The sequence below is a fragment of the Ceratotherium simum genome, chromosome 32 (genome assembly GCF_057802395.1).
Source record: "Ceratotherium simum simum isolate JZ-2026a chromosome 32, ASM5780239v1, whole genome shotgun sequence".
Lineage (NCBI taxonomy): Eukaryota > Metazoa > Chordata > Mammalia > Perissodactyla > Rhinocerotidae > Ceratotherium > Ceratotherium simum.
Window position 1 is genome coordinate 9,387,860 of NC_141931.1, and position 24,971 is coordinate 9,412,830.

Consider the following 24,971-nt stretch of genomic DNA (forward strand, 5'->3'; position numbering starts at 1 on the left):
GTCGCCAGGGACTGGGGGAAGGGGAAATGGAGAGATGTTGTTTTAATGGGTACAGAGTTTCAGTTTAGCAAGATGAAAAGAGTTTTAGAAAAAGATAGTGATGATGGTTGCACAACAATATGAATGTACTTCCTATCATTGAACTGTATACCTAAGAATAGTTAAGATGGTAAATTTCAGGTGTATTTTACCACAATAAAACAATCTGGGGGAGGGGAGAGAAGGGACCATGTTTAACTAGCGAACACTAGCAGTTCCTTTCTGAGTCCAAGCCCTGATTCTTCACTTCCCAGCTATGTGAACTTGGACATGACGCACCTCTGCTGGGGTTATGAGTCAGATGGAGAAAGGAGAACTTACCATACTGTTTAGGATTATTGTGTATACAGAAACTTCACAAACTATGTCAGCACCAGGTACATGTGAGGGAATATACTCTTTTGTGTCTCTAATAAATGAATTATTTAGATCAATTGTGTAAAGTGCTGGAGACTGTGCCTAGCACATAATAAACACTCAGTAAGCGTCAGCTATTATTATTTTATCATCCTTCCTGATATGGGACATAATGAAGCACGCACACCATAGAACCTCAAAGTTCCCTGCATCTAAACCCCTAGGAAGTATGACACTCAGAGGGCTTGCCACAGCCCTGCTCAATAATAATTGATTCAAGGTCTCTGTGAAGTCTGTCTGTTACAGGGCACTAGATAGCCCCCAAGGACCTGAAAGAGTTAATTAGCTTCCCTAACTGCCTTTAGGCACTGATCACAATTCAGCTAATTTAATAAGAGTATAATAACCCAGATTATTTATACTTTCAGTTGTTTAAATTGATTGTATGATAAAGTGCAGTGCTTAACAAGCACAGAGAAATGTAAGCTTACTGTAATTTATAAAGCTAAGGGATATGTTAAAAGAAAAAACTAAAATGTATGTGAAAGCATAAATAATTTTTGTGGTATAAAAGTATTGTTCAAAATAGCTAACAGAATTCTTGTATTACATGGGAGCAAGGAAGGCCAGTGACTCTTCTAGTCCTGTCCCAACCAGGTCACAGATCTTGGTCAGATTTATTTTCTGTAAGGTTTTACAGCAATTTACTAGTAATTTAGATAATTTAAAGGAAACCCTGAAGGGAAGAGTGAGAGATGGAGACACGGAAGAGAAGGGGGAGAAAGTGGGAGAGAGTGCTAGAGAGAATTAATTTCTACAAGCATCTGTGAGTCCACAGTGATAATAAATAACAGAGAGAGAGAGAGAGAACAGGAGAAAGAGAGAGAGAGAAAGAGAGAGAAAGGGAGAGCTCTTCCTTATAGGAGAATGAAAGGAACTAATAAATGTAGAAGGAATGATGGAGTTTGAAAATCACTATTTTGCAAACATCATAATCGTAATTCAGGCAAGAATTGTCAATGGATGCTAAACTGGTGAGTGAATGTTTCAGGAGGAACAGAGTATTTACATAGTCTCAAAGCATTCCCTACCAGATACTTCTTCACTGCAAAGGAGGCAACAGTCATCGTACTGTTGGAGACAGTGGAGACACCTGGCAGATGCCCTCTTAATCAAATGGTGAAAGTGCACATTACTGACAATGCGACAAACCTCCTGATGAGGTGCACTTGAGAAAGGCAAGCAGCACCTCCCTGGAATTCCACCCCAAATGCTTCACTGGAATGTAATCATGAGGAAATATCAGATGAACTCCAGTTAAGAACTATGCTACAAAATCAATGGTCTATACTCTTCAAAAATATCCATGTCATGAAAGACAAAGGAAGGATGAGGAAGTGTTCCAGATTAAAGGAGACTAAAGACACATGGCAACTAAATGTAATGTGTGATCCTGGACTGGGGAAAAAAGAGCACTAAAGGACATTGTCGGGACAACTGATGAAATTTGGATAGGGTGTGTAGATGAAATAACAGTCTTAGGGCCAGCCCGGTGGCGCAAGTGGTTAGGTGCGTGTGCTCCGCTGCGGTGGCCCGGGGTTCTCGGGTTCAGATCCCGGGCATGCACCGACGCAGCGCTTGGCAGGCCATGCTGTGGCGGCATCCCATATAGAGTGGAGGAAGATGGGCATGGATGTTAGCCCACGGCCAGTCTTCCTCAGCAAAAAGAGGAGGATTGGCAGATGTTAGCACAGGGCCGATCTTCCTCACAAAAAAATAAATAAATAACAGTCTTGTGTCAATGTCAAATTTCCTGATTTTGATAATCATACTGTGATTACATAAGTGAATATCCTTGTTCTTAGGAAATCCAAATTGAAGTATTAAGGGGTAAAGGGGCATGATGTCTGCAAGGAATTCTCAAATGGTTCAGAAAAAAATTATATCCATAATATGCATACAATTTATATATGGAATATTGTAATATTACATTCAATATGTAGCATTGAATTACATAGATGGAGAGAAAGAGAATGATAAAGGAAATACATCAGAATGTTAACAATTGGTGAATTTGGGTGTAGGGTATATGAGAGTTCTTGTTACTATTGCAATTTTTCTTAAGTTTGAAATTATTCACAAAAATACAAAGTGAAAAAAAAAAAAAAGATAGGATGAGTTAATGTCCAAGACTCTTTCCAACCCTCAGGGTTTCTGAATTGAAATCCATTAGCAGCTTGTCCACACAGTGTGAGCCCAGGGCTCGGGCCCCTCCCCTCCTCACCAGTCCTCTCTAAACCTTTCCCCTGCCCTTTCGTCACCACTTCTGTTCTCTTGTTCCCCTTGTTTCCTTCCAATTGTATAATGTGACATAATTTCAGAGGTCTTGTGAGCTCCTCAGAGAAAGATCCTACACAATTTCAGCCAAAAGAGTAAGGAAGTCTACTAGGGGAATGAAACCTCTGCTATCTGTTTTATCCCTTCTTTTTTGCATCTAATTCACATTTCCTCTCTAGCAAGTCCTTCACCTCACAGGTAAATATGCCTTAAGCCCTTCTCCTTAAAGCAAGACCAAAAGCCATCCTGGACTCACCATCCTCTCCAGCTTCTGCCCTACCTCCCCCCCTTCGTGGCTCGACCTCCAGAGACACTGCCTGTATCTGCTCTCTCTTTCCTTGTCTCCCACTCACTCTTCAACCCACTGCAAACTGCCTCTTGCCCTCACCCCTCCGTTGAAACTGCTCCTGCCAAGCTCACCAGCCCCCTCCTTATAAGTAAAGCTGATGGGCGGTTATCGACCTCATATCATCTATTGCTAGCATCTGATACTGTTAACCACTGCTAGAAACACTCTCACGGCCCTCATGGCCCCAGTTCCTGAGTCTCCTCCAACAACTCTCGCTGCTCCTTCTCAGTCTCCACTGTAGGCTCCTCTGACTCTGCCTGTCCCTGAAATATGGATGCTCCTCAGGGTCCTTTCCTAGGCCCACTCTACATAGCTTCCATTATGTATCTTCTCAGCTCCAGCCTCATAATCCCAATTGCTTACCTGACACCCTCACTTGGCTGTCTCATAAGCTCGTCAAACTCAACATCTCCAAATCTGAACTTTTCACTTTAGTCAGTGTTCCTTATCTCAGAGAATAGCACCACATAGACTTAGCTGGCAAGCCAGAAGCCTGCCATTCATCCTTGACTCATCTCTCAACCTGCACACCAATCACTCAATAATTCCCACTAATTCCAGCACTCCATCTCCACTGCTCTGCATCGAATCAGACCACCATTCACCATCTCCTATTCATATCACTACCACAGCCACCGGCTGCCAGCCTCGAACCCACACTTCATTCTGCATTTGAAGTGATCTTTCTAATGCAAAAATACGGTGTAGCTCTCCTGCTCAAAACCCTTCAGTGATGTCCCATGTCTTCAGCCTAAAGTCCAAACAGCTTAATATGGCTCATAAGGTCCCTCATGACAAGGACATTCTGACCACTTCCCCCCAGAAGTTCTTTTCAGTTCCTTGAACAGGCCATCTTCTCTCATCTCCATGGCTTGTTTCAAAGTCTGCCTTCTGCACACCAGACTAAGTTTTACAGCATTTGTGACTATGTCTACCTTGTCCGCCACTGTGTTCCCAACCAAGGCCACTGCCTACAGCCAAAAGAAGCAGCTCACAGGCCCCCACTTCCATCATATGGGAACTTTGTATTCTTCCAAATTATCATCCATAGAAGAGAAGTTTTCTGTCCTCCTCCTTTGCCTGAACCTTTGGGAAACATTTTTTTGCGCAGTGGCCTAATCCAATTCTGAAATATCACTCAGTTTTGTTTCACAAATGTTTACTTTCTTCTAGATATTGGCTCAGATTTTTCTTCTCTATCCTTAGACACATCAATGCATAATTAATTTAAATTCCACTAATTCAAATTTTGCAAATATTAGACCCAATGACAAAAGTAAAATTCATTAATCCTATCACTGTGAATATTCAAATTTTTGCTAACAAGGAAAGGGAACTCTTAAACTAGAACTTATGAAATCAAGGTCATTTAACACATTTTCCTCTCTTAAATTTAATAATTAATTTTTACAAAATAGAATACTCTTTTTAGTTATGATACTTCCATTAAAGTGTAAGCCATGGTGAACTGAAGTTTTCTGTTACCTTATCTTATTTTACTTATTAGAGTATATATAATAAAATTAAAATACTTTTTGACTTTCAACTCTGAGAGAACCTATTCCAAACCAATGAAGATTGACTATATGTTTCTCTTTATTCGTTTTCACTGAGAACCATGTTTCACTTTAAATAGGTCACCAAACTGAGCCCCTGTGACTGCTAATTGAGGGACAGTATCTCATGGAATCTTCTTCCACATGCGTCTTTGGGCATGTTGTTAGAAAGGCACATGCTGTCCTCCTTCACTAGGATATTGCCCTTCATCTGTGAGCTTCCTTCTAGGTCAACTGTCTGCAGAACCTGATAAAACCTGTCACCCCAGCAACTGATAGACTAGTGTGCGAGTTGGAAAGAGTAACCGTTAAGAAATGAAAGCCGCAGAGAGGAGGTCCAGGTTCATGTTTTGCAAAGCCTGGATGAACTCTGCAAGGTACACTGGAAAAACAAGCACGTAGGTATGCACTTTGTCAGCCTCCAGTGATTTTCTGAACTGCACATCTGACTTTCCCAAGGACATAGTAATAAAACCAAAATGGCTGCCAAGAGTGTTTTCACTGATTCTGACTGGAATAGTGGCTACAAATGACAGTCTAAGGCCTCTCCTTGACTCCTGAACCCAAACACTTCAATTTCACTTAAGCCACTAAGGCCAGGCTCTCAGTCTTAAACTCATGGTACACAGATGATGTGAATTATCAATATAGAATTAAAGACTACATGTAACTACAACACAGATTTAACTTTTTTTTTCAACATGCTCTCATACAATACTGCTAGGAAAATGAATTGGTGAAACCTTCTGAAAGGCAATTTGGCCTGATGTTCCACTTTCCTTAAGAAGGTTCATATAGTTTAAGTTATCAATTATACTAGGAAATAATCATAAATGGAGAAGGCCTGGGCACATAAGAATGTTCACTGAAGGATAGAAAGGTTATTTATAACAGCAACACCCAAAATATAGACATGTGCAGGAGAGGGCTAATATTTTGTGCTTGCTCTGGTCTAGGTGTCATTTTTAGCATTTTACATTTGCCAGCACAATTGTTCTGAAGATTGAAACTTCAGAACAACTCTATGAATTTCCGGTAAAGAAAGGCACTTTCTGAGGCACAGAGAGGCATTCGCCCAACCTCATGCTGGAGCTGAGAGCTGAATGCCAACAGTCCAGCTCAGAGCCAGCTCCTCCAAGTCCTATTGTGCTTTCTGACAGAGTCACTCCTCAAATATTATGTAGTGAAGTGTGTTTGTAAAAATATGGAAAAAACATTTATGTTACCTGTCTAGTTAGAAAAAGAAACATGATCACAAATACGTAAATTAAAAAAAGAAAAAAAAAGAACAAAACTTTACACTTAAAAAGAGATTTTTAGACCCCAGTGTGGTATTAGTGATGACCTTTTGGTGGCGGAACTATGATTTTTCCCGGTTATTTTCTATTTTATTAAAGTAAGCATGAATTGCTTTTTAGATGGTGAAAATGATCATTTATTCCTTTTAAAGCTCTCCTGGGTTTCCTGCTCCCACCTGCATTTCCCTCCCATGTCCCTCCTCCTCGCTTCACTTCACGCTTCCAGCACAAATTTTTTTCTCCTGGGCCTTATTTCTCCCGTCTTTTATTTCTTATCCTTTTTTGTCTTTCTTTTTTTCTGTCTTCTTCCTCCTCCTCCTATATTGCTCCCTCCTCCCTTCCCCATCCCACAAGGCTCATGAGCAGAAGGAGAAAAAGCGCCCCCAGCCCTAGCCGCCTGAAGACCCCCTTCCCTCTGTACCCTCCAAATGGGTGCATGAGGGGGGCAGCGGATAGTGAGGTATTTTCTGAAACAACAATAATTTTTAGCATTGTGCTTTAGTTTTTCTAATGGCTTCTAACATTGTTGAAATAAAATTCTTTGACCTTAAAATTTGAGGCCACATAGCCAGTCATTGATTCTAGACCGCTCTGGTTTTCTAGCATTCTCGGCTTTCTGCTCCTTTGTCTGCTGTTGATGAATGACGGGCACCTTTTGGCCTCTGTCCTGGCCGCCCTGTCTGGGGTCCCTTTCCCTGCAACTCTTTCGCTTTTCCTTCTTGCTCTTCCTTCTTCCAGGCTGCACCTCTCTTTGGAGCATGATGCTGCCTTCAGACAGTCGGTTATCCTCAGGCCAGCCTTTTGCTCCCATGAGTACCTGGCTGACCGTCTTGGTGGACTCACCCCAAGGCCACTCCCACTGTCACAACCTGGTTTTCACAGGAGTAGAAGCAGCAATACTGACGCCATAAGGAGTGGAGTCAAGAGCCCCCTCCGTACTCCCAGCTTATCTCTCAGCCCCCTGGGATTCAACTTGAGATATCTGCTAACTAAGCCAGTTAGGAAGACAGGGCCTGCCGAGGCGATTCTTCCCTGAATTCTAGGCTCCTTACTTATAACAGTTTGGCTACAGATTAAGAAAAATGTTAAAGTCATCTAAACCTTCATCCACAGTTAGTAATTGTTTTTTTTGCCAGTTTTCTCCTCAAATCTCAATTCTTAAGTACCTGATAGTGAGGAACACAGGTAGCCTTAAAAATATAAGGCAGTTGTTTTTCCAAACGTGTCCGCCTCACTCCAGTCCTTTGTCATTTCACACCCGTGTCACTGCTAGAGCCTCTCGCCTGGCCTCACTATCGGAGGCTCTCCTCTTCCTTGCTTCCTGAAGGGTGCTTTCATTCACGCCCTTCTTGGATAAAAATGCTTGCAAGTTACCTAGTTTCCAGACCCATCAAGCTCAGATGCTAAATTAAGCATTCTCTCCCCCAAAGGAAAAACAAAACCACTTTTTTTTTCTGATTGTAAAATTAATGTGTGTTCATTGCGAACAATTAAACAAAATCAGGCAATATAGAAAGTGTGAACAAGAAAGTGACAAGCCCTTGTAATTTTACCTCCCAGAGGGAGATATGGTCATTCATCGGTTTGGTTTTTTGAGCTTTCATAATCCCACGTGGCCAACGGAGTCTGCCATGGCTGTCCCCTCCCCCCCACGCCTCTGGTCAGGCCTGGCTCCTTGAGCCCCACAAGCTCATGCCTACTTCTGTGGCTTTGCTTGTGGTATTCAGTCTTCTGTAATTGCTCCCATCTTCCCCTCCACCCATCCAAGTCAACTTTAACCTTTAAAAATCCAGCTTAAGGAGCTGGCCCGGTGGTGCAGCGGTTAAGTGCGCATGCTCCACTGCTGTGGCCCAGGGTTCGCAGGTTCAGAACCTCAGGCGCGCACCGAGGCACTGCTTGTGAAGCCGTGTTGTGGCGGTGTCCCATATAAAGTAGAGGAACGGATGTTAGCCCAGGGCCAATCTTCCTTGGCAAAAAAGAGGAGGATTGGCATCGCATGTTAGCTCAGGGCTAGTCCTCCTCACAAAAACAAACAAACAAACAAAAAATCCAGCTTGAGACCCTCCTGCTGCATGAAACGTTCCAAGCCTGACCAACATACAGAGTCTGAACCCTGTGCCACACAACTCAGCCATGTAACTGTCTCCTTCTGATGCTACATCTGCCCCCCTCAATCATATACTTTCAGGAAACTGGGATTATGCCTTAGGCTTTTCCGGAGCCTCATGACATGCTAGGCAATCAAAAATGCCTAACAGATACGTATGAATAAACAGATGGTTAATTGAGTGCCTTCCTTTTAATTCAGTGAAATTTCTTTCTCAATTCTTTAAAGACTGGATTTAATTTTTTACAGGTTCCAGGGCAATAGGCTAGTGAAAATTTACATGGATACCTGGATATGCTCTTAATCTCCCCTCCACCCATTTCCAGGGTACCTAGGAGGGGTGGGTGCCAATTAAGACAGGGATTTTCCCTAAGAGAGCTCTTTAGATCCAGCGCAAAGTGAATGAGGTGCTGGGGCATTATTTACCGCCTGCTCACTAAACTCTCCCCCCTTCTGTAATCACTCCCTCGAGTTCATGCAGTCCATGGTGCCCAGAATGATGGCACCTCCGTGAATCAGTGCTCAAATGCTGGGTGTTGCTTGAGTGCTCAGGTGACGACTGTCCTTCTGCACCTTCTTGGCGCAGAATGTTTTGATTGATTTAACAAAGGTTCTGATTCTGTCAAGAGCTGGGAAAGCCTTTGTGGCATTGAGAAACAAGGTCCCAGGACTCCAAGCAAGAGCCCATGTGAAAGAGAAGCAGAGAACGGCAGCGGCCGGGATAGAGGAGGTTTGCGGCCCCACAGTCATCCCTGTTTTCAGACTAAAAGGTAGATGTCTGGAATTTGCAAATTGCTAACCCACAAGGGTTGCCGATTCATGCTTACCTCTCATCACATTTAATCAGAATCACACTGTCTGTTCCAATCCCCAAGGCTGCAGCTCCCTTCTTAAGAGAAAAATGACTCTGTAAAAAAAAAGCATATTTGTAATTAGTTGCATATAAAGTCAAGAACGACTCCCTTCGCGGTTTTTTTCTTTTCTTCTTTTATTTCTAATGTGTCTCTCCAAAGCCAGGATTGCTGAGAAAAGATGGCATCCTTCAGTTGGGGTTTTTTTAATTGTGGTGAAATGCACATAACATGGAATTTACCATCTTAACCATTTTCAAGTATACAATTCAGTGACCTTAAGTCCATTCACATTGTTGTGCAACTATCACTACCATCCATCTCCAGAACTCTTTTCATCTTGCAAAACTGAAACTCTGTACCCGTTAAACAACTCCCCATTCCTCCCTCCCACCAGCCCCTGGAGATCACCATTCTACTTTCTATCTCTATGAATTTGGCTACTCTAGGTACCTCATATAAGTGAAACCATAGATATTTGTCCTTTTGTGACTGGCTTATTTCCCTTAGCATAATGTCCTCAAGGTTCATCCATGTTGTAGCATGTGTCAGAATTTCATTCCTTTCTAATGCTGAATTATATATATATTCATTGTATGTATACACCACATTTTGTTTTTCCATTCACCCATGAATGGATACTTGGGTTGGTTCCATCTTTTGGCCATTGTGGATGAATGGTGCTATGAATGTGGGTGTACAAATATCTCTTTGAGCCCTGCTTTTAATTCTTTTGGGTTTATACCCAGAAGTGAAATTGCTGGATTATATGGTAATCCTATTTTTGAGGAATTGCCATACTGTTTTCCATAGCAGTGCGCCATTTTGCATTCTTACCAGCAATGCACAGGGGTTCCAATTTCTCCACATCCTTGTCAATAGTTGTTATTTTCTGTTTTTTGATAACAGTCATTCTGCTGGGTATGGGGTGACACCTCATTATGTTTTTGCTTTTATTTCCCTAATGATTAGTGACCTTGAGCATCTTTTCATACACTTATTAGCCATTTGTATATCTTCTTTGGAGAAGATATGCAAGTCCTCTGCCCATTTTTAAATGAGGTTGTTTGTTTTTTTGTTGTTGTTGTTGAATTCACTTGGGCTTTTGAGTGAAGATAATAAGACCCTGGAAATTGTAAATGGACCTGCTACCCCAACACACAGTAATCCAAGCCAGTGTTACATACAAGGCATGAGAACATATCAAGTGCCTCCAGCAGCTATGTATTTATGGCTCACAGACTTATATTTTACTTCCAAGAAATTACACTCAGTTTCTCTCAAGTTAATGAAACTGTGTGCACTCAAGAAGGAGGAGAAATTAGCCTTAAATCCAGCACTCCATCCCAGACTTGTTGGAGGGGCTATTTGTTGTGCAGGTGACTCCCCAGCCTGGGGTGGGCTCAGGAAGGAGGCATCAGTGCCCGGCTTGGGCAGAACAGCGTGCGGAAAAAGGCCACACTAACAAGCCACTGCCAAATCTTTGTTTGTGCTTTTGGTTATTGATTCTGGGTAGGATTCTGAATCTCAATGGCTGTAATCACTGTGCAATTTGGAGAGCTGAAAAAGGCTAACCTAGCCCAGCTGTACTGCATCTGCCCAGCAGCCTCTTACTATTAACTACAGATCATTAAGCTGTCCAAAGGGAGAGCTGCTTCCTCAATTTACATCTCCAAAGGGTTGCTGACTGGAATTTTAAGTTATGGTTCTAGAGAGTACTCTGTCTTCAAATGCCCACTTTTGACTCATCTGAAATCTTAAATAGGCAGCATAGGAACTGTTAACACACATATTTTTAGGAGTGTGTCTCATAAGCAAGAGGAAATTATATTTATAACAGCAGCAAATAATGTAAACCAGTAAATGAGGCACTGAACAGAGGCATTTAAAAAGCCCAGTGTAGCTAAGAAGTAATGAGAAAGGGCCATTAGCCTCATTTTACAAGCTCAGAAAGACAAAGTGGACAACCGTTACCAAGATACCTGGAAACTAGGAGAGAAAGCTTAATTGGGTTTGTAAAGATGCATAGCTCGCCCACCAAAAAAACAGTATTCTCTCTTGCGTAGTTAGCAGTTCCCTGGGCGACCCCGAAGAGAAGGAGCTCAGAGGAAAACAGCGCTAAGTCTGTCCCTGCCAGGAGGGCACAGAACAGAGGAGCCAGCTGCCCCACTGAGCAAGCACAACCTACTCAGATTAGGCCCCCCAGTGAATGAGCTCGTAAGCACTAAACTGCCAAATGGCAAATTGGGGATAAGTAAGAGATCTGGCGCACCTGGTCAATGAGAGGAAGTCGTCTTGTTTGGTCTTAAATGAGAAAGAATAGGGATTCTCAAATGAGGAGCAATTACCTAGGATAATTGATCACTGTTCCAAATGCCACACACTTAAAGAAAAACACATGCCCAAATAGAAAGCTGCAAGATGGAGAACAAAAGTGATACGAGGCATGAAAAAGAAAATTAGGTACCAAACACTGAGTCTGTTTATATTTTCAGGAAAAGGAGCAGGGAAATAGCTAAATGTTATCCATAAATAGCAAGGGACCCACGGAGAGGAAGGAACTAGAGAGAAAAAAAAGACAGTACCTAATGAGGAAGAAACAGTGAAGACAGCTTAAATGGCATGTCTCTCTGCTGGGGAGGCAACACGTGGAGAATCATTTTTAATCCTTGGCACCACGTTTCATGGAACCACTTGTTGATGAATCAGAGCAGAGCAGCATCTGAACAGCAACCTCCTGTATGCTTAGGAGCCTGGAAAGCAGGTGTCTAGAGAGAGCTCAGAGGACCCTTGGTCATGAGCAGAGGGCATGAGGGTCACGTGGCATGGGTGGCCTTCGTAACTGAAGGGCTGTGCCAAGGAGGAAGTAGAGAGCTAGACTACTCTGGGTGGCTTCGGAAGGCAAAATCATGAACAAACATTGGAAGCTACAAGGATTCAGATGTGTCCCCAGATCATCAAGACTCTTGTAATAACCAGATGTTCATCAACAGAATGGCTGGGGAATGAGCTAATGAATATCCTGCTTACCTCCCCGCCTCCCCTGATTTTGGAAAAGTAATAATAGACCCCTGATAGAATCTAGCGCTTATTTAGAACTAAATCATATTTTTATTCAAAGGTAATAGATATTAGCACCCATATGATCTTTATCTTATACTAAATGAAAAATTCAAAGTTGGTGGAAGATTAACTTCTCTCTTTTCTAAAAAAAATATAAGTAATCTACATTCAAGCTACATGATTCTGCTGACATTTAAAATATGTGCAAATAAGTATGGGATTTTATAGTTATAAAATAACTGTAATTGAAAAAATAAGCAGGCTTTCTGGGTTTGAGTGGGCTGATATTATCCAGAGTAAGAATGCATGAGAACAAGAGCATTAGGGATGGTGGGAGCACTGATTGCTCATTATTATGATTTGGAGCGGAAGGGGATCACCCAACCGTGTTCTTAGAGACTCCATATGATTCTGTGGTGATGTGGATCTGCACACACGTATTTCTGTGAAGCTGCTACCTGATTGTTCACACTCAGCTCTCTAGTTTAAAGTCACTGCACTGTGAGCTTGTGCCCTAAGTAAGCATTAGAAGAAAGGAAGAGTGTGCACCAGGATTAAGTTGACATGAAAAGAGATCCAAGGATGATATTTGGTGACAGATGTGAACATCAGAACTCGGCAAGTATTCAGTCACAGTGATCACTCAATGGAAAGTAAATATTTCCATGATTTCAGGATCCTGAGAAGAGTGAAATGAAATGCGTAATGGAAAGAGGTCATTTGAGATGAAATGACTTGAGTGCGACACCTGGCTTTATTTAGGCAAGTTACTGTCTCATTCTGAGCCAGTGTTTGCTCAGCTGCAAAGAAGAATTCCTCTCTGGCAAGTTGGTGTGAGAAGTGGGGGTGTCATATGTGAAGTAGCTATGATCGCCCAGCTCTCAATGGTGCTCACAAAGTTGTGGCCCTTCTCATTCTCCCAACCTGCAACCTAATGTGATAGCATCCTCAGGTCTCCCTAGTTACCTTGAGCAGAAGTTTGAAATCCTCAAACAAAATTCACGTCAATTCGCTTTATGTCTTAAAATAAACATATGCCATCTGTAGGCAGGGAAATCTCAAAATCATACAAGTAACAATAGAGGATCCAATCTCTCCCAGGGCTGTGAATCCTTGAGTATTGCTCTGGTATTTTGGGAGAGGGGGCACATCCATTTTAGGGAATTAATTTGCCCCCAGACATGTCCTCTGACTCACCACTCTCCCTGCTGCCTCCATCTTGCCTCTTGGACAGACTCAGCTCTTCCTCCAGGTGGGGCACGAGTGGGTGGCTGGTTCTAATAGCAATGTTCCTGCCATTCGCGGAGTGCTTACCGAAGGCCAGGCACTCTGCTCCACCCTTGACGGGTATTATTTCACTTCGTCCTCCCAACAACCATGTGAACTAGGTATCGCAATCCCCATTTTACAGACGAGGAAGAAATAAAGTAGCTAATCTGAGGTCATGCCCTGCAAGGTGGCAGAGCAGGGCCTGCCATCATTTCTAGTCACTTCCAAAGCTTATGGGTTTTATCCACTAACCCAAAGAAAAGTAAAGCTATCCAGTCACTCCTGACCTGGCACTTGGAGCAAGGGAGAGTCAGTCACCCGATATGGAACGTGATCTCAGGGGCACTGGGAGGGGTGACCATCCTTTCCTTGTTCTTCTCTTCTCCCCAGTGCAGGCACTGGGTCTGTTCTGCTCACTGCTGTCTCCCCAGGGCCGGAGGCGATGCCTGGCACCTGGCAGCACTGGGTGAATGAAGGAAGACATAAAGAAAACCTCTCACTGCCCAGTGGCTGCACTGGTGCCTGACTGCCTCATTCCTTTGTCTCCTATTGCAATGGAAATACCCCCAGGAGAGGCAACACTTAGGTTTTACAGTCATTTACATGGCTCTCACGTTCTTTCCTGAGAGCAGGTTTTGAAGGGATTGGGTAGATAGAAAAAGGCGCTGAGGGCCCTGAAATGCAAAGGAGGTAGGTGTGCAGAGGTGGAGCAGGGGTGCTAAAGGTAAACTGAATTTAGCTCACAATTTCTCTTACTGAAAGTTCTGTCAGCCTGTTTCTGTCTAATGGGAAGCATTACATGGGAGCTATCTTTTTCCAAGCTGCCTGGGTCATGGTTCAGTTTTTTTTTTTTAACAGAAAGGAGATCTATTTTTGGAATTGAAACCCTCTCAAATAGTGTTGTTATGTGAAAATCATCTTTCTAAAGCAATCATGAGAATCACTTCCCCACAGAAGTGGGCTGAGGCCATGAGGGGCCTGGGCAGAACATTGGTGACAGGTTCCAGGAGAGTGGGCATGAGCTGGGCCTGGCATGTGAAGAGTGGAGTGAGTTAGTTATGGTGACTGGCCTAAAAGATCCCAGTGTCGGCTATTATTTTGAAGAACATTTTTCCTATATACAATAATGCTGTTTCATTGACGCTATTTCTGGAAGAGTTTGTGTAATATGAGTTAATAAGAGAAATTTGGAATTAAACTCATGGTTTGTGCTTCGAAAGGATTCAGAGCTAGAGATGTGAATTATTGAGCTGGGATCTTAGCTTACCTCTAAACCTACTTTCAGGAAAGAATCTAAAACTCATCAGATTAACTTTTGGCAAGCTTTTCTATCACTGAAGTTTTGGTGAAGGTGACGAGATTTCAGCAAAGGATGAGTATTGAACCAGGCAATCTTTAAGATCCCTTTCAATTCTGAGATTTTGTGACTCTACATTTTGGAGGAAAATAATCTTGGAACTCTTTACCCATAGCTTAAATGCTATTTCTTGTTTCAACTCAGTGATATATTTACTTCTAATGTTCTTCGTAGCAATACTATTTGTTTGATTTAGTCTTATTCAAAATTTCAAGGGGCCGGCCCAGTGACGCAAACAGTTAAGTGCGCGCGCTCCGCTGCGGTGGCCCAGGGTTTGCTGGTTCGGATCCCGGGCGTGCACCGACGCACTGCTTGGAAAGCCATGCTGTGGTGGCGTCCCATATAAAGTGGAGGAAGGTGGGCACGGATGTTAGCCCAGGGCCAGTCTTCCTCAGCAAAAAAAGAGGAGGATTGGCAGATGTTAGCACAGGACTGATCTTCCTCACAAAAAGAAAAGAAAAAAATTTCAAGAAAAATGTTGAATTGAACAAACAGAAAAATTTAATAGCTTGTCCTCCTTATGAGCTATGGAAAAATCTAGTCTATTTTGGTAGCCAGAAAAGAGATAGGTAGCTTTGGAGGGGTGCAATAGAGACAGAGTGAAGGATCATTTAGAAAACAAAAGATGACCCTTCCTCTCCTAAATGAAGTTTCTGGTTGGATGTGGGAAGATGACAGTTTCTCAATGCCATATCCATCTATATGGTTCTAAACACATCAAGTTATAAACTCAGTGCTCAGAATAGAAGAAAAGACAGTAACTTGACCTGGTTCAATAGATCAGGAAATTATATTAGCACTAGAATAACCAACATGGGGAAAATAGGATTTGAGAAAAGATCTACAAGTGAATTTAGAGCAGCCAGCTAGAGAGTGGTGTTCAGGTCATCCAATCCAGTAGTTGAAAGAGCAGTGTTGACATCACTGGGAAACTGAGGCTCTATATCTGACTCAGCCATTGACTGGCTAGGAAACCTTGGGCAAAGCATCTCCTACCTCTAGGGTGTGGTTTCTTCATCTATAAAACAAGGTGGTGTTTTTTTTTTTTTTAATTAGCTAATATTTATGTAGAGCTTTCTATGTCCCAGGCACTGAGGTTAAGTGTTTTTTAAGGCTCTCATTTGATTTTCCAAAAGTCTTGGGCCTTGGAAACTCTCAAAGAGCATGAAGAGAGACAATACCTGAAGCAGCTCCTGCCTCCGCCATTGGCCTGCCCCCCTGCCCCAACTGGATCCACACAGCAGTTCGCTCACTACCTTTCTGTATGCAGGTCAAGGGATTCAGGAAAGGAATCTCCCTGCAAAGATGGACATTGTTTAGCTGGAAGAAAAGGCATTAGAGACATGTCTTGGTAATTTTCTTTCTTCAGCCTGTGAGAGATCTATTTCTGGGACTTGTGGAGACACAATGGTTGTAAAATCCAAAAAGACTAAGGGAATAGATGGCCTGGCCTGAAGCTGGAGGGAGCTACATGAATTGATGAATGGAATGGAAGGGCCCTGGGGTCTGGAGCCCAGAAGGAACTAGACATGGGGGTTGCGTTAGCTCTTAACTTGGAGCTTCAAGGGCAGGACTCAATTTTAAGGGCTCATCTGTCCGGAATGGTTTGGATCAGTGTTCAGAGAGACAAAGGAGTGCTTTAAATGAGCTCTGAACGCCCCTCCAGCCCAGCCCTGTGAGATAACAGGAGGGTATTTTTGGTCGTGGGAGGGAGGAAGAGTTTAGCATCACCTTCACATTAAGAAAAAAGCTCTTGGTGGAAATTTGATTTGGGAAGGTATAAAACATTAAATCGGTTGATGAGCTGTGGCATACCAAACTTTGTCACAGAATCTTTTAATCTGGTTTCTGCACTGGTAGTCAGGGCAGGGACCCTGCTGCTCTGGGAGTCAGGAAACCCATTTACTCCTGGCTCTACCTACCTAGCTAACTGTAGCCTCTTCATTTTTAAGATGCTGATAACGATCTCTGTTCTGCCTGTCCCACAAGGTTGTCATGACAGTCGAATGAGCTTACATGTATTGGAAACATAATGGAAACCATCAAATAGTCACCAGATATAAGGCATTGTACATTAGAAAAGTAGTTCATCTGTCAAAAATAAGCTTCGACTTAGAACAAATTGATATTTTAGGAAACGTTTATAATTCAAATGTTCTTTCATAATTATGTGCATGGATAGAGATGCTGGAAGGAGAAGGGAGCGTCAAATGGTTGTTGTATAGCTGAATCACCCTCTGTCTCTTGGAAATGAGGAAAGAGACTCCAAGTTTGCAATATCAAGAAAAGAAGGCACAGCAAAACTATTCTCAGACCACATGACCTGGGCTTTTTGAGCAATGTTAAGTCCATTTCCATCAAGCTTGAGTCCAAGAAGCTCATGTAGAAACCAGAGAGCACAGGACAGCTTGCTGGTAGAGACAACCTCATTTCAGGTTGTGGAAACAGCATGACAGCCAAAGGAAAGAGGTGCCCAATATAAGATCACCTGGGCTTTTTTTTTGGGGGTGGGGGGAGGAAGATCAGCCCTGAGCTAACATCCATGCCAATCCTCCTCTTTTTTTTTGCTAAGGAAGACCGGCCCTGAGCTAACATCTATTGCGAATCCTCCTCCTTTTTTTCTTTTTTCTTTTTTTCCCCTTTTTCTCCCCAAAGCCCCAGTAGATAGTTGTATGTCATAGTTGCACATCCTTCTAGTTGCTGTATGTGGGACGCAGCCTCAGCATGGCCCAACAAGCGGTGCATCGGTGCGCGCCTGGGATCCGAACCCGGGCCGCCAGTAGCGGATCACACGCACCCAACAACCAAGCCACGGGGCCGGCCCCCAGCTGGGCTTTTGGAGACTGAGAATATAGTAACATTTAACTATTTAGGGATCCAAATCCACTTCAGGGAAATAGTACTTGGAAAAAAAGTTACAACATGTTTTTCTACCCTTGGAGAAGTTGAGAAATGAAAGTTATCTCATGGTGGGGTACCAGGCTTGATAGGCTGAATAATGCCCTCACCCACAAAGATGTCCACATCCTAATCCCAGAGACCTGTGAGTATGTTACATGATACGGCAAAAGGGACTTTGCAGATGCAATTAAATTAAGGATCTCGAGATGGGAGATTATCCTGGGTTATCTGGGTGGCTCCAATGTCATCACAAGGGTCCTTATAAGGGAAAGAGGGAGATAGGAGAGTCGGAGCCAGAGAAGCAGACATGGTGATGGAAGCAGAGGTCAGAGACAGAGAGATTTGAAGATGCTCCACTGCTGGTTTTGAAGATGGAAGAAGTGGCCATGAACCAAGGAAGGCAGGCAGCCTGTAGAAGCTGGAAAAGGCAAGGAAATGGATTCTCCCCTACAAACTCTAGAAGGAAGACTGACCCATTGTAGATTTCTGACCTCCAGGACTGTAAGATAATGAATTCATGTTGTTTTAAGCCACTAAGTTTGTGGTAATTTGTTCCCGCTGCAATAGGACAGTAAAACATTAGATAATTTCAGGCTGTAGTCTTCTCTGCTAAATTTGACCCCTATAAATTGAGGAAGGGCATTAAAAAAATAAAATTCTCCAACATGACTAAAAACCAGATGCTAAAGATAATTTGTTAACATAAATAATTAGTTTCCTTTAATTCTATGGCTACTGCTGTGGTTGTGAATTGTATTCACCGACTTCCAATCTGTACTTGCTCTGTTTCCTTGTTATGAACTTACAGACAGACACACACACAGACACACACACACAACCACTTAAAACAGGAAAAAGAAAAGTTCCATAGTAGATCTGAGGTCCACTCTGACTCCCTGCTTCTCCTGACTGATATCTCCTTATAAGGAACCCCTAGTCTCCCTATAGGCCATTCTCTCCGCCCCCCACCTCCTACTTCCCCTACTATCAGAGGGCTTCTTGATCTTCTCTGAGGCAATCGTTTTCCAGACCCTCGGCTACTTTGAGGCAGAGATCATCAAGGAACAATCTCAGGAATTACACGGCAGGTCAAGCTTACTAACGCCTGTCAAGAACGTATCTCTGGTCCATTGCCGGATCTGTGTGGCAGGAGACTTTGGAACCAAGACATTGCTCAAACAACTGCAGTGGGCTTTGAGCTTGTGTGCTGCTTTACCCTGGCACGTGAGAGAAAGCTAGAAAGCTTAGCAGGCTAAAGCTATTTAGCTCAACAGCTGAACAGGATGGGCCATTGTTTCAATGCCTTGGTGGTAGTAGGGAGAATGGCATTAATTCTTTGAAAGCCAAGGAAGGAATATGAAGTACTATGCCCTGGCATTCAACAAGGAAGACCCAAGCTCTCAGCGTCCTGCCTGGCCAGCAACCTGGAGGTAGATGGGAGCCTATGCTTGGCTGAGACAGATCTAGCCCAGAGATCAGATGTGACAGACCACTAGGCCATTGCTCTACAGTGATAAAACCCCTGGTTAAGTCTGCCAAAGGTTAACCTTAAATGGCCCAAGGCACCATGGAAGTAGAATATCTGATCAGAATTTTCAAACAGAAAGACTGTATCAACAGGATAATTTGGAGTTTTGAGTTATGTAGGCACAGCGTCAATGGTTCAAATGAGTTCATAGTCACTCTGCCCTCTCTCTTCCTCCCCTTCCCCCCAACAGGCAACATTATTACACAAGAATCAACTGTAGGACCTAGAGGTAAAAGCATTCTGCTTTCTCTTTGAGGGTTTTCCTGAATTTCAATGAGAAAGGAGGACATCTCATTGTACCACTCAGCCATTCTCTCCCCTCATTCACTCCCAAGAAGCATCTTCTGGAAAGAGAATCTCTGGGGATAAAGCACTTCCAAATATCATTTCTTCAACTTAGGCTTTATGGAATACACCCTTAAACTTGGAAAGAACAGAAACACATACATGCTCCGAGGTGAAGGCAATGAGCCTGGGAACTGCGGCCATTCCTTTCTCCTTGACTTCTGGGAACATCTTAAAGCGTGCAATCAGCATGGCATACATGTTAGATATGGCGCCACCTAAAGGGCACAGCAACACACAGTTACCTTTTCTAGTCATTATCAATATCACTTCACACGCAAGACACATTGCTTATTTCTGCTGACCTAGAGTCCTCCTTGGATACAGAAGACCTTCTTATTGGCTATTCTTTGACCTGAATCCTCCAACTCAAGCACTAGCTAAGAGGGTCCAGAGAAGGAGCATTGGGCCCAGCCATAGGGCAGATGCTACCCCATCTCCACACCCCATCTCTGTAACTAAGGACAACTGCAGTTGATGCTGCTCTTGCTGGACGCCCTTTGAAGAGGCTTTTAAGAACTAAGACATTGTGGTCTTCCCTTCCCAGCTTGTGAGTGTGGTCATTCTGCATTAAGCCTGTGAAAATCCTACTTATATCCTGATGGAGAAGACATTTCTTTTCATTTCAGCTCATGCAATGCCTTGCACTTGGACTGAGACAAATTGGTTGCTGTTAATGACACGGATTATTAATCAACAATTCTTACAGAATGAGGATATACATTCAAGCCCATCTCGTCATACTCATCTGCTAATTCCCCCCAAACAGTTCTTCCCTTTCAAAGACATCATTGAAATATAATTGTAATCACTAACAAAATCTTATTTCATAATGATAGGAAAACACACAACTAAGGGAATTTTTAAGTCCATCTTGAATTTCTTTTCCTATGTTGTCCTAAGATTGTCAAGGATTTCATATCATAATATTTGTATTTTGTAAGTAGAGTGTCATTTGACAAGCAAAAAAATGAGCTTTTCCCCAAGATTGTTGAAAGGTTTAGGATTTTTGCTGTCCAGGGAAAAGACAGATTGTTGTGTATGCAGATGAATATGCTGGCATGGGAGTTGTGAGAACATGAGGCAGAGCGAAGGTATTATCTCCCCTTCTCACCCAAAGGTGGACACACCCACGCCCTGCCAACATGTGGGTGCTTTGAGTTCCCTTCCCCTCTGGTGGTTGAGGAGCAAAAGGGTTCTGTGCTAAATCAAATGGCCATGAACTTTGCCTCATGAGCCCTGGGCTCTGATGCAAGCAGGCAGCCTGGTATAGAGACTGGCTCCATCACCCAGATCCAGACCCTGGCTCTGTCATCAGTCAGAATGAGGGCAATTCCTACCTCTTCTGGACCCCAGAGACTTGGGATAAGCAGAATCCAGGTCAGGCCTGCTCTGAGCAGACACCTTGTCTAAAAGGCTGGCTGTGGAGGAGGCTGCTCTGTAAGGGACCACCTTTTAAAGGTACTTCTACTCTAACTCATGGTTTCTGGCACTCTAACTTCTGGCACTTAATAATATTTTGGGCTGGATAATTCCTTGTCGGGGGACTGTCCTGCGCGCTGTAGGATGTTGAGCAGCATCCCTGGCCTCTACCCACCAAATGCCAGTAGCACTACGCCCCCCGCCCCAGGTTGTGACAACCAAAAATGTCTCCAGACATTGCCAAATGTCCCTTGGGGGGAAAATAGCCCCCAGTTGAGAACTACTGCCCTAGATGTTCTTCTCAGAGAGGCTGGGGAGAAAGGAGGGCAGGAGAAAGGGGAAGATGTACACAAAGAGAGTGCGTTTCACAGTACAATTATCGAAGAAGCTTCCAGCTCTGCCTTCCCACTCAGTCATTCTCTCTCTAAATGTTCAGCAGAACTGACAGAGATGAAGAGGCTTCTGGGCCTCTGGACGGAGCAGCCTTTTTTGTGCAACACAGGCATGCGGACAGATGCGTGAGCCTTGCATGCTTGTATTTCCCATGAATCTTCCAGGCAAAGGATGCACCAGCAAGCCCTGAGACATTCTGAAAATCCTGTTACATAGTAAAAGGTCTATGACTAAGTCAAGCTTTCCCTTTTTCCCCCTCAATCCTTCATGACTCGTTGAGCAGTGAGGAGTGCTCCAGTTCTTTCTGGCTCTAGGGCGTAGGTGACATCGCATAAGCAGATTTCTTCTAGAAGTCCCAGAGGACTTTCCATGAAGCATGAAGGCTCTGAATATTATAGATGGAGGCATAAGGCAAATTTAGCTGAGCTATATATTAAAGTCACAGACCTAACTCTTCATGTTTAGTCCATGTGACTTCAGGCAATGGGACTTTCAGATCTCATGCACATAAGACGTGTGAATTTCCTATTGCCACTCATTAAATTGTGAGATCCTTTACCCCAGGAATAAGACTAGGTGCTACCTAGATAGGCATCCATTAGCAAAAAGGATGCTATGATCCATCTCTCCTCTGTAATGCCTTGTAGAAAGCAGAGCAGAAAGAAGTTGCCAACGGCCCTTTCTTCTGTCCTCTCCCCACTTTATAACGTCTACACTACACTGTAGCATGACATCTATGGCTTCTGTCTTGGAGTGAGAGCATATGGGTGATCAAGCTTACGTCTTCTCTACCTGATCATTCTCCATCATTGATGATGGCGGCAGGGCAGGCCCTAAGTCCATACCTGACTTAGCAGAACTGCCTAGAGGATTCTTTCTCTGGGTGTATATTTTCTGGGGCAGGTGGGTTCCAAGACCAGCCAGGTAAATTAGACCTGGCCTAAGCCCCCTTAGCCAACTTTTCAGGATCATCAGGAGCAGCTATTCTCTCCCCACTCCTGGGGACCATTAAAAGAGAGGCCAGAATGCTCCTGGTTCCCTCAGGGGCAGCTCAACCACACAACCAACTTTTTAAGAGCAGGAAGAATAAAGGTAGAAATGATGCTGATCTCTGAACCCTATCTAATTCCTCATGAAAAGTACCTTAAAATACCATCAGTTGCAGGCAATGATGACAAAGTTCCCTCAACAGGGGATGGTTTTCCAAAGGAAAACTAAGTACAAAGTTTCCTACAAAATAAAGGCTAGCTTAAAATTCATCACAGCTGGTGTTCAATGACTTAAAAAAAAGGCTAATTTTCCTTGCCATTTAACTAACATGTTTTTCTTCAGCACCTGAGAAAATGTGCTGTATCTTTAAACACAAAATAAAATAGTAGATCTGAGCTGGTAGGTAAAGCTGCTTAATTTAAGCCCTGGCGTTGAGGCCACTGTGGCTCATTTATCATTTCATCTTTCCACCTTTTCTTTACTTTCTCTCTCTCCTCATCCCCTTGTCTTTGTAGATTTGCTGAAGAGAATCATGACTTGGCCTTTTCTAGGCCTGATAGAATGGCAGGTGTGGCTCTGGCCTCCCCAGCGGGGCAGTCTCAGTGTACCTCTCCGTAGGGGAGCGCCCACCCCCTCCTGCCACTGATTAGGTGACAGTCTGCACACTACGTTTCTTTTCCACGGGTCAGTGACTCTCTCATCCCACTGCCTTCCTAACTTCTGTTTCTTCCCTGCATCACACCAAGGTCACACACAGACCTGGGGGCCAAGGGCAGGGTTTCTTGTTTCAGGTTGATTCTCTCGGCTGGAAGAGGTGTAAATCATGGAGCTTAGAATGCAATGGCTGGCAATAAAAGGCAGGATGGAAAAGATTGAATGTCATAATAAAGAAGAAAAGGAATGAGATACCTCTTGAAGAAATCATCACCTTCCTTTTTAGCTCTAAGAAATTGTCTCCAGAGGCACTCTCTGCCCCCCTTGAAATTAGTGTAAAAGTCATCTCTTCTGCTTGAAAGGAATGGGGTACATAGGCTTTATTAAGTAGAACCGCCTCGTTACACACCCTCAAACGGAGAATGCCTTATTAAATGAGGCTATCCCTTTCCTGTCACTAATCCTGGGAAGGGCATCAGAGAGTGAATTCCCTCATCAGGAATCTTTATTCCTTTGTTCCACATGATCCATACATCTTCTGTGTAGGATCACAGTAGAAGTACTGGGTAATACCATCTCTGTTTATGCTCTTTTTGAACATAAACAATATTCAAGCACGGGGTAGTGGCTTGGAGGTCATGTGTACTTAATCACACTCATTCTTTGGATCAACACACAGCCTCTTTAGCCTAAGCAGAAACATCGACTAGATATTTAATCATTCCTATGTTCATAATGAGGCCTTGCACATCAAAAGAAAAAAACACAAAGGAAAGTGGAAATATAATATACCAGGAGAAAATATTCCATCGCCAGAGCCCCCTGGCCAGCCAACGATTTCTCTCATTTTCTTTAGCGTGACGTATTCCAAAAGCACAAAGACTGGAGCAATTTCATAGGTGAACCTGAAATGTAGTAACGGCCTCATTTTATGTATGTGACTCAAAGAAATAATTCACCATTACAATATCTACAGAACTATTTCCTTTTTCAAACCCCACAGTCACAAATGTTACAATTATAGCATTCAGCAGAGAGAAAATCATGTCTTCTAAAGGGTTTGCTCATTTTTCTATATCCCTCAAGTCGAGAGCTTCAATTATTGGCTTAATGCACAAGGATCATTTATCATATTGAATAAATAAAGAATACTGCAGAGTAACATTATTTGAAAGACAACATCTGGTCTCATTTCATTTTCACAGCATACATAATTCTAAATCCAAAAAAAAAAAAAAGTCCCTTTTGTGTTTAAAAAATTTTCCGTAGCTTTGATTGCATTAAAGATATACCAGCACTATTTTCTATTAAGCTAGAATGAACAACACTCATATATTTCTGAAGTTCAATCACTATTTTAGGCACTACTTAATAAAAAGAGATTTTCACATAAGAGGTAAAGACTACGGAATCTCACTAATAATTATCCTGGGTTACACAAAAACATATTTAGCAACTTACATGTTAGTGTTTGCTGTTGATGTCAGCCAGTCTGCTGCTAATCCAACCATATCCAGTCCAGTGGAAAGTTGATTGAAATATCTAGGATGCCCTGAAGAAAAATGCAACACCAGAATCAGGACTGCACCCAGTGAAAATAAATGCCTCTCGAACACATGATTTCTCTAGCTAAAGAACCTTGAAAGATCCTTCAGAAATAGGAAATCCATATTCAGACACCCAACATGCGTGCGCACACACACACACACCCCAAAGAAGAATTTCCTCTAACAAGAGAGACTATTTTGGGATTTGGTATTTCTTAAAACACATTCTAAAAATCTTCCTTGAAACATCCCCTATAAAAATATGGTTTGCAATGTGGATGCTAGTTTATTTCCTACCGATTCTTTCAATATATTGCAACCTCAATATATTTCCAAACTCCAATGCTAGTGTAATCCAAAGCTATTCAAAGCCAGGCTACTTCTTGTTTACACTCATCCTGCTAAAAATCCTCTTTTGTTGAAGTTGTTCTGGGAATCAGTCATACCATGACATCCACTAGGCATGCCAACATTCATAATAGTATCAGTGACAAATGGCAGATGATTACAAAAGACAAGGCACAAATGAGAAAATAGGACACTCTGCTGAGTGATTTGCCCTGGATTCAAAAGGTAATGAGTGTCTAAAGATGGCATGGACAAACCTA

The 24,971-nt window shown here is 42.9% G+C and overlaps 1 protein-coding gene across 1 annotated transcript in view; it reads right to left on the bottom strand.

Annotated features, from left to right (window-relative positions):
* GAD2 (glutamate decarboxylase 2) overlaps positions 1–24,971 on the bottom strand; it is a 72,424-nt gene that overhangs the window by 41,022 nt on the left and 6,431 nt on the right. Inside the window, exons 5-8 of the mRNA XM_004425287.3 lie at positions 24,278–24,368; positions 23,609–23,721; positions 19,460–19,575; positions 8,871–8,950 (exon numbers count right to left, since the gene is read on the bottom strand). Of these exons, the coding sequence (XP_004425344.1) occupies positions 8,871–8,950; positions 19,460–19,575; positions 23,609–23,721; positions 24,278–24,368 (400 nt within the window). The remainder of the gene's footprint in view (positions 1–8,870; positions 8,951–19,459; positions 19,576–23,608; positions 23,722–24,277; positions 24,369–24,971) is intronic.